The sequence below is a fragment of the Aquila chrysaetos genome, chromosome Z, assembly GCF_900496995.4.
Source record: "Aquila chrysaetos chrysaetos chromosome Z, bAquChr1.4, whole genome shotgun sequence".
In the NCBI taxonomy this organism is placed as follows: Eukaryota; Metazoa; Chordata; class Aves; order Accipitriformes; family Accipitridae; genus Aquila; species Aquila chrysaetos.
The window spans coordinates 28,505,194-28,515,889 of record NC_044030.1 but is presented as its reverse complement, the minus strand read 5'-3'; the positions used below and the strand labels follow the sequence as shown (position 1 = coordinate 28,515,889).

At 41.1% G+C, this 10,696-nt stretch overlaps 1 protein-coding gene across 1 annotated transcript in view; it reads right to left on the bottom strand.

The window, feature by feature from the left end:
• Nucleotides 1-4,203: 4,203 nt before the first annotated feature.
• The window catches only part of ST8SIA4 (ST8 alpha-N-acetyl-neuraminide alpha-2,8-sialyltransferase 4), a 64,546-nt gene continuing 58,053 nt past the window's right edge, over nucleotides 4,204-10,696 (bottom strand). Inside the window, exon 5 of the mRNA XM_030005385.1 lies at nucleotides 4,204-9,167. Coding sequence (XP_029861245.1) covers nucleotides 8,885-9,167 — 283 coding nt within the window. The 3' untranslated portion in view covers nucleotides 4,204-8,884. The remainder of the gene's footprint in view (nucleotides 9,168-10,696) is intronic.

The following is a 10,696-nucleotide window of genomic DNA, read 5'->3' as shown; positions in this document are numbered from 1 at the left end:
TTTCTATCGGGATTTCAGAAATTGACTGATTACTTACTAATTTGAGGCAAGAAGACCAAATACAAAAAGCATACGTCTCCTTAAAGCATTTTTTAGAGATATCCATTAATATTAAGGATGATGGTGACTATTTGGAAGGATTGCTTCTATGTACAGAGCATATTTTCAGACAGTCAGGGCCTTGGCTGACTCTCCATGCCCATTCTGATGCTGGAACTAATTACTTTCCCAGTTTTATATTGGTCTGAGGCTTAACTCCTGGACAACATCCCAGTGTGTTGATAGGCTTTCCTTTGGCAGGGGAATTTCCAGGAATGCATTTGAGTGTCCATTAGAAGGGGACTATGTTTAAAAGCAGGAGTTGAACTTTACTTCAATAGACTCCTAATTGTTCTCTGTATGTTATCCACACATTGACATAACAGTAACACTCAGAGCTGTTCAACCACAGTAAACAGAAATTAAAAAATCCATTAATAATAATGACCTACAAAATGGTCTAGTCCTGAGGAGAAATACAGCAGTCCCATTAAGCTATTCTGGAAGAACTGGAAGGTTTGTTTTATGAAACAAAGATCTGAGTTCATCCACAGATACAGAATGAAAAATTCTATTGCTTAGGCTAAATAAACCATTTTGATATTTATTTTTCTCTGGGGCAAATAAAGAGCTGAGAGACTGAAATTTTTTTATATTATATTTGGAAATGTCCATACATGTAGTTTTGGCATTTGGAGTCCTAGCACAACAGTCTGCCATTCCTGACTGGAAATATTTTGTTTTGTAATGTTTGCCTGAGATTTACAGGAGTTGTATTTGGGCAGGTGTCTGCATTTTTCACTCTGGGATAGAAAGTCAGTCTTCACACGGCCTCTCAGAATGGAGAATAGCCATGAGATGCCCACTGGCTTTTCAACAGAGGATGCTCCTTGGTGCACCACAAGAGATGCTAGTCCATAGAGGAGAAAGGGGACAAATCTTCCCATCTAACCCTAGACAGTAGCTTTAATAGCAACAGAGTAAAGACAGTATTTCTTCTTTGATGTACAGGTAATACCTGACGTGTCTACAGACCTGTTTTTCCTCAGACAAAGACAAAATACCATTTTATTTTAAACACACTCTGCACTAAATAGAATCAAGTCCACTACTTCCACTCAAATTATGGCAATGCAAAATGAGTGGAAAAGGTAAGAATACCCACAGTATGTATACAACAGTCTGAAGAACATGGAATGACTGTAAGGAGACTAAGAGGCTGACTTGTAGTCAACATACACGTTTTAAGGGGATATGTTTCCTGTTTGCTCTAAAACAAAGAACACTGAGACTCAAGCAATGATGTCTCCTTTAAGAGTGGACCCTTCTTGTTCCATCTTTGCCATTTTATGTTTCTCATTGCACTTCCCTTGGAATACATTTTAGTCTCCAGGAAAGAAGTAGTATTTTTCTTAGAGACCACAGCCTCTCTACTGTGCTGACTAGCTATCTGTGCAGTTGGATAGCTCTCTTATCACCTGAGTGCCCTAAAGGAAAAACTAAACTGGAAGTGGAAATTACACTTCTTTTGGCAGTACTCCTTTGAGAAGCAGTCCTTCATATTGTTAATCAGGTTTCTTAAGGCTTAGAAGCAGCACTTGAATCACATCAAAAATCTTTAAAGTTTTGCAACAAGAAAAATGTGAAAACATCTCCTTGATTTATATATGTATTTATTTTGGGACATAAAAGACAAACAGAAAATAAGGTGGCATAAACTGAAAACAGGAAGGTTGGGCTCACAAGGCCACTGTTAAAAGTCACAGGAGAAAGCACAGCTGAATATTGGCAGTATAAGCAGATCTTCACTACAGTGGAAGAATTTTTCATGGACATAGTTACTGATTATCAGTTATATGCTTATATTCTTGCTTTAGTAAATAATCAGAAGACAGCACTTTCCCAATAAAAATGGATAGTCATTTAAAATAATCTAATTAATATTACAGACCTATATGCAGGATTTAGCAAAATATGGCCTCTTGCGCTTGTGCCATGAAAAAGAACACAGCTTAGCAAAATATTGAATGTGATAGCATTTTCAAATGCATACAAGCTCCAACAGTGTGTGAAGGCTGAGTTTGCAATTATAGAATAAAAATATCAAATCCATTATGGAAAAGGTTGGGGTTTTTTTTCTACTTTCTATAGCCAGGGTTGAGTTGTGTATTTGCTTTTGCAGCATGGCTGGTAAAACAGAAATCTGTTATTGATTGAAACATGATACTGATTGATTTAATAGGCTTTAAAGCATAGTGTATGGGTTTTGCAGTATTGTATATGATTTGTACAAGCTATTTTTACATTTTCTTTTAAATTCTGAAATGTATACAGAGAATAATTCTGGCCGTCACTGGGTCAGTTTTGCTCTCATGAACCACTTCAAACATTTTATAATAGATTGTATTAATGGCGCATTATGAGCGGCTGCCTCCTCCAGTCACTTCGGGCCAGGACCTCTTCATGGAGCCCAGCCTGGTGCTTGGGCACCCGGGGTCTCAGCCCAGGCTGAGGGCTGAGGGTGATGTTTTCCCATTTGCAGGCTCAACCAGCAGTGAAGCTGAGCACACGTCCCTGTGACACACAGACACACGGACAGACTATGCAGAGGGCACTGACGCGGCCGGTCACACACGCTGCCACGGAGGAGGCTCTCTGGCAGCACCCCCATGGCGGACTCCCACAAACACAAGGGCAGACAGCCCAGCCCGCTCCTCCTCCCGGCCTGCCAGAGACGGAAGGTCACTAGTGCAGCACACAGGGCACACTCTCCCGGTTCACAAGCACACGGCCGTTCGCGGATCCCCCGAGTACCGGCACGGCCCCTCTGCCCGCCCGGCACCCCTGCCCCGACCCCGGGCCCCCTCGCCTGCCCCACGGGTCGCCGACTCGCGGGCTGGTCCAGCTCGGTGCTCGCTGCAAGCACGCAGCACTGACACACTCACTCGCCTCACAGCACCCCGCGCTCGCGGGTCCCCCTGGGCGCGCCAGCACAGACCCTCTGCCCGCCGGAGACCGCTGCCCTGACCCGGGGTCTCCTACTTGCCGGCTGGTCCAGCTTGAGGTTTGCTGGCGATTACACACGCGCACCCCAGGGCTGGGGAGGATACAGGCGCTCGCCCCCCTCCAGCAGCCGGCACCAGGCTCGTGGGCTGCGACCTGCGGTCCTGCTCCAGCCACCGGCGCCGAGCCCCTCACTCGCCTCACTGACGCCGGTGACCCCCAGTAGCTGGTTTTGGGAGCACGCGGCATTCCCGCCCCGTGGCTGGAGGTTAAAGACCCCCACTTGCTGCAGTAGCTCACGCTGGGATCCCCCCACTCACTCCAGCCTCTGACACCACAGGCCAGGGGCGCCCACCCCCCAGTCTGACTCCAGTGGCTGGCACCAAATTCCACTTGCACACACACAGGTCCCCCGGCATCTGGCACTGAGTCCTTGCGGCACGCACGCGCGCGCGGGACAGAGAGTGAGTTTACGCGGAGAGGTAGTTAAGAAAAGATTTAATGGGGAGTGAGGACAGACTGCACAATCAGGTGCAGGGCTCAGCCAGACAGGCATGCTGACCAGCCACGGTTTACACGCGGCCGGCCCCTGTTCTGTCTATTCCTCATTTCTTCCTCCCCTGCACACTGCCTCATCAGTTTGCACAGTCCCAGACTCCTCTCCAACATCCCGCACCCTCAGGTCTGCATCCTTATCAGTCAGAAAGTCCTGTTCGCCTGCGGTTTCTTGATAGCCATTCAGCTAGTGTGACTGACGAGGTTGGCTTCTTGTCTTTGTCTCCATTATGATTTGCCTGTCGGATTTGTGTCTCCATATACTTTATTCCTTCCCCCTTTTCCTTAGTATGCCATTTGACAAGGTCCTCGATCAGATAATCTTACTGTAATAAACATTCCTACACTCCACATATCCTTACCAGTTGGTGTGACTGATCAATTTAGGTTCTTGTCGCTACCTCCCTTGTAATTTGTGGGTCAGGTTTGTGTCTCTCTGTGTTGTTTATGGCTTCCTCCTTTACTTAACATCCCCTTTTGTGTTGAGAAAGTCCTTGAACAGACACCTTAAAGGAGTAGACACTCTCCTTCCACATATCCTTACAATTAGCACATAACTGAAAAATATTATCACAACTATGTTACAAAGGAATATGGGACAGAATATAGCAGAAAAAATGAAAAAAACTCTTTATTTTACAGTTATACAAATAAAAAACAATCCCCATAGCTGTACTTGAAGTAATATCAACAGTGTCAAACATGACAATCCTGACAGAATACATATCAATACTTTAAACCACAGAAATTGTATTACATATGCTCAGTAGCAATAGTACTGTGCAGGAGTGAAGCTCTCTGTAAACGCTCTTCCTTTATTTTATCTACATTTAGAACAATTGTGCTTTTCCCTACACAAAGTAACAGTGCTCTTAAAAATAAATAATGTGCAATTTCAGAGTTATATCCTGAAATATGCTAATCTAGATCCCCATCTAAATCCTGGGCATGTCTCTCCCAGGAAAGTCACTGTAAAGAGTGCTTAGCACTTTGCTAGATCAAACACTAAAAAAAGGTACTGAACCCACACCTGGTTTTCTTCAAATTGCAGTCAATTAGAGAAAAGGTGCTGACCTCAAGCACATGTTGCTTATATTGTTTAACAAAAATGGTACAGTCTTTATTACATATCAGATTGTGTAAACCAGCCAGGGTTTGAAAGGTTCAGTAGTCTTATATCTGGAGAGTGGCTCAGAGCTGTGGGAGAAAGAACTGTCCCAAAGCTGAAAACTTAACAATCAAATATAATTATCTATTATTTTTATGAAATATGAAAGACTCTCTGCCACAGAAACATTAATATGTATGCTAATAAACAATTTACAATAAATTTATCTGAATAAAATCAAGTTGTTCAATGTAAAGCTGCCATAAGATTCAGAAAAATACACACTGTCTGCTGTCTTGATGTAGCTCCCAGTTCTTACTTTTAACATACATTTAGGAACCATAGCTGGCAATTGATATGACTGATGTGAGGATAAATTTGAGGAACACTCAACTGATGGGCATTCCTCAGATGTTCCTCACCAGGGCAGTTATCATTACAATATTAAGGATCCTTCTTCTTTTTATCCTATCATCTACTTTGTTGTAGTTGTTGATAGTGTTGGATGATAAAAGTGGTAAGTATAATAAAGCCTGTTTATCTGATCTGTGCTGTAGGCAGCACAGGAGGTGTGAATCTATATAGACAACAGAAATCATTCAAGGCACCTACAGAGGCTTGAACTGTTGACTGCTGCCCAGTGAAGGACCACAAGGTGAAATTTATTCCACTGTCAAGTCCCCATACAGCAGCTAAGCCTTTGGTGCTATTCCCCCAGGTCATCTTTAGGGAAGAAGAGTCACACAGTAGAAGTAATCTGTTTTTTTCATTCAGGACCTGGGGTGCCTCAATAGAAATGCACAAAGAGCCCCAGGGCAATACAGAGCCAGAAGGTGTAAGAGAAAGATAAGAAAGGCTGCCTGCAATGAGTCCCTTGCTACAGCTTCCCAGCAGTGAGAGGGATAACAACTAAGGCCATGTAACCTAACAGGAACAAACTCTGGGCATGTCCCACCTCAGGTCACCCTAGAGTAACTGGTGGTCACAAACCACCTGAAAACAGACAATTTGCAGCACAACAAACCGCACACCAGGGAGCCCCAGAAGCTTTGGGCTCCACATGGACACAGATCTTATACAAGAGCAATAGACTAAAATGACTCCTAGTTCTTGTGAAAACCTGCACAGTCAAAGACTACAATTGCTACTTGCCTCAGAGGATAGTCTGAAACCTACCACTCGCTACATTACACTTCATCTCAGGATAAAGCTGAGGCAGGTGAGACAGGAGATGATTAGTGAGGATTCCTATGCTTTTGGTAGGGAGGCACAATTGGGTGCCAGTTTGAGGAGGGTGCTATGAGAAGGATGAGTGTGGATGACAGTAAAGAGCCGTGAGACCATGGCTCATGGTGCCAGAAGTGTGCATTATTGAAGGTGGAAAGCTGCAGGAGATGAGGTTAAGGCCCAGTTTTGAGAAGGTATGGGCAAACTCTGTTGTCTTGGAAGTACGTGCTACTGTCACATCTTGTGCCAAACTAAGCCAGAGGAACCTTGCCCTGTATCACCCTGTTCTGTCAGATTTAGTGATAGGGTAAAAATTTGGACTCCATGGCTTGTGTACTAAAGTTAACTTCACTCGCAGAGAATCAAATGTGAAGCCTGCAAAACAGGCTCAGGCCAAATTTTTCTTCATCTGCTGACTTCTAAAGGCAAACCTTCCCATCTGTCTTCCTATTTACATCTCATTGTTTTCACTTATTCAATTACACAAGTAATTTTATGTTTTTTACTACCATAGGAATCAGAGTATCTCCGTTTACTTTGCTCTCAGAGAAATAATCAACTGGTGTATTAAAACCTTCCCTGAAGTGAAAAAAATCACCTGTCAGTTAATATTTTAGTCTACTTGAATTCCCTTTTGGTTGATGGCCTGACACTAGAGTGAAGACAAGACATTCCCAGAAGAAAAGATAAAGCTGAACAGATGCTTGTCTGAGCTTCTGTGAGACTGGCACCTGTGAATTCTTTACCTCAACAGAAATTCTGTCAATGTATGTGAAATACGTTTCAAGAGATCAACAGCAGCAAAACCCTAACAGAAAGAACAGGAATATGCCCACCTTTCATCAAGGAAATAACCTTGTCTTAAACTGCAAGTTTACACAGTGTACAAGTAACACCCTCTGGCTTATCAACAGCCAATTAAACACATTCCAGTCTGTACTGCTGTTTAGCTACTTGTGATGCCTTGCTTTCAGTGGTGATCATGTGAGGACCACAGCCCACACCTTAGCATATAGCCAAAGTAAACTGTCCTGACTAGGAGAGACTGGTGAACAAGGAAAGATGCTACTGTGTCTTAGATATAGCAGAATTTTCTATTACCCATCAACTTTTGCAAAACTGTCTGCAATTAGCTACTAAATTTGCATAATCACAGACCTCTAGTCATGCATGATGAAATACATGTGATCTTAAGAGGAAAAATAGGTAATAAATGGCACTTTTAGCTAGTTAATGTTTGTGAGTGTTGTGCTACATATGAAATTGCTCAAGCTAGTTCAAAATTCAATAGATACACCAAATATCATATTTGGAGATGAGGACTTAACGTAGAGCTGAAAATATAACAAGAAAATACCCATACATTTTATCTGCATGCCTCCTCCTTAGCCTAGCCTGACATGAAAATGGTGGAACCATGGTGTTCTTCATTTACCTGCTCCATTAGTGCTATAGCATATCATATGCAGACAGGTTTTTTATCTTAGTACATGCTGTACTGACACTCCACCCTCCCCCACCATCCTGTAATTTCTTGTTCTTTTTTTTTTTTGAAAGAAGAGAGTGAAAGAATTCTTGGTTTCATGGATAAACTGGAACGTTAAAGAGAAAAATCACTGTGAGATAATGCAGCTCTGTGTTATTTCAGTCAATCACACAGCAGAACATTAAACTGATACAAAAGAGTTATATTAGAGATATCATCCAACACCATCAGAAATTTAAGTTTTAAAAGAACTGTTTGATCTACAGTTCTTTTATTTTCCATTTAATTGGCTAGGTCTTTTTTTTTTCTTTAGATGTGTTCCAGTGTCACCTGAGTTTCTTTAGACTTTGTGTTTTCCTTTCAATCAGGAATAAAAATTGTAAATATATATATATTTGAATGTATAAGGTAATTTCTTTACTCCTGCAGATTTTTCTGAAGAATGAAATTCTATATGCAAAGTCAGTAAAGAGACTTTGCTTTGAGATGCTTAATTAAAAAAATTAAATAACATAAAGAATATGTTCCCTTCAGCAGCAAAGAAACATCATACTAAATCTACACCATTTCTTCAAGGAGAGGAAAAAATGTGTATAAAAGTAATCTTTGGTACCAAAAATAAGGACACCTTCTTGTACGTCTTCAAATCTGAGCACAACAGAAAAACTTCTCTTTAAAAATGGATCAGAATGACCTCTGAGTGGTTCCATGTAGTGGGTATTGACAGCGGTAGCTAGAAAAACAATTGAGATGTTAAGGGTTGTGTGACAGCAGGATACAACACAATAACAATTGATAAAATATTTGATGTTTCCCTCCCACTCTTACAAATTTTTTTCCTAAGACAATTCCATATGATATATACTTTTAATTGCTTGTAACATCCTCAAAATCCTTTAAGGGCTCCAATACTTAAAAGCAACAAAACCCAACCAACAGCAATAAGAAAAACAGCAACAAAAGCTGAGGTTATAATACAAGATCAGAAACAGTCCTCTGACTGAAGGCATTTACTGATTTGGTTGATCGTACGGACTTCACTTTCTCTACTCAATTCCATCATGATCTTTTCTGCCAAAGCCTGGTTTCTTTGCTCAAGAAAATATTCCATCCACTTGGGATTTCTTCTGTGGGCTGTCTGACCACAGTGGCAAGTCAGCACTATGCAGGCTGTATTTTTCTTCTTTAATTCATGATGAATGTTTCACTGGATCCTGTAAACACTACTGAATATACATTCAAGCCTTGCTCTTAGTGAAAGTGGCACTTACTTGAACCCTTGCAGTCAAGATAGCTTAGTTATATAGCACTTTACAGGTATAATAGCTGGTTATGTACTTCTGATAAAATTCCTTTTTCTGATGGCTTAGTGGGTATTTAAACATATCCTCACTAGGATCCCATTGCCATTCCACAACATCTTTATGATGAAGTGTGTATTCTGTACTTCTTATTGTACTTGTGCTTTATTGCTGTACACATTTCCCTGTTGTTAATTTAAGTGCTCCTCTGTTATGTAATACATACAATGTTTTAAACTCTAATGGCATCCTATGAGGACTGGCATTAGAAAAGTACCGATACTTTAGATCATCATAATAATGATACTTGACTGGTTTTCCATGTAAATCCTTTGGGAATGGCCAAAATCCGTACAGGTGAATTTCATCACAAAATCTGGTGGCAAGAGTATACATGAGGAGACCAGTGCTGGGTCGTTTAATGTGGACCTTGTTTGTCAGCCAATAGCTACAAAGAAAGAAAAAGTACATTAAGAAACTCTCATACAACTTCACGTGAATAAATCCTGTAAACTTGTTTTAGCTATTATGCATTCATTTTACACTATAAAAAGGCAAAGGTTTCCTTCTTCTCTCTAAACTGAGATCATAAATGATGACACTGTTTTGGCACACCTTTATTCCACTTAGAAGAAGAGAAGTGAGATCTTATTTAACACAGTGCTGCAGAAAAGCTGGCCGACTAAGGTTCTTAGTTCAGGCTTTAACCCTAACAAGAAGTCACGAACCCTGCAGATGCTAAAAAACTGCAGTTAACCTCCTCAACCAGACCAGGGAACAGTCTCTTGGTACAAACTTAGGCCTCTTGCAGCATCCAATTCACCTCATCAAGTCAGCCCTACACTGAATGTTTGATTGGCCTAGTGATTACTTCACAGATTACTTGTCTAAATAGAAAGTAAATGGAAATAATGAACATAACACGTTAAGAATGTAACTTTCAGAAGTAAACAGAAGTGAAACTTTAATTACTTTGCTTGTGATTAAGTATGTAAAGCTTCCTGGTTGCTAACAGCAGTCTCCAGAAAAGCAAAATCTTACACTAATAATTTCTAAAAGGTTTTGTTTTGTACTCAACAGCTCACAGATCCAACTGAAGCTATGGGACAGTTCTCCTGAGCCAGTAACAACATGTGTGGTTGTGGGTTTAGAAACTGCAGAGAGTTTTCAAAGAGGCAAATGGTGGGTAGGTGCAGAAAGAACAAGGAAACTGAACTGGATTCCAGCATGCGGCTTACATTGGTACCTTCAAAATCTGCCACCAACCTTGTTTTACATCCCCAATCTTTAAAAATAAAACTTCATTAAAATAGTGCCAGCCTATTACTGGTAAAATGCTTCTCCCATGCCCGATTCAGTGTAAAATTTGTTAGTCCTTGATAGGAATAAAAAAGGGTATTTAGAAACTCAAACCTGGTCATTCTGTTGGTTCAGATAAACAGACACAGTTGTTCTGGTCAAACTGTGGGAATGAGTGGCTGCAAGTAAGGGAGGCAAGCAAGTCGTTACATAGTGTTATCACACAAACCTCAATCATTGCATTGTGTTGCTATATTCTTTGTTAGTTGTCAGCTGTGAATTGTTTCTACCATAGCCTAGACAGGGGGTCAAGGGAGATAAACCTCATCAGACCAGAGTTAGCCTTGTGTTAAACAGGGTTGCAAAAAGGTTGGAACCCTTGAGTATACGACCAGATTGCTTTAAAGGCATTTAGCGGTGTAGCAGGAGGAACATCCCACTGACCACGATGAGACAGGATAGCAAAAATATGTCTTTAATCAAAGCTTAAAGTGTCTTAAAAGCATCAGATGCTGTGCAACATTAAAAATAATAATCCCATTGAAACTAGCCTTTTCAGTTTCACCCTTTGCCAAAACCATAGGGCCTAAAGGCTGATGTCTTTGAATCACAGATACATATGCATGTGAAAGATAATGGGTTTTTGCATGGTACTCAGTTTCTTTTTTGAAAGCTGAA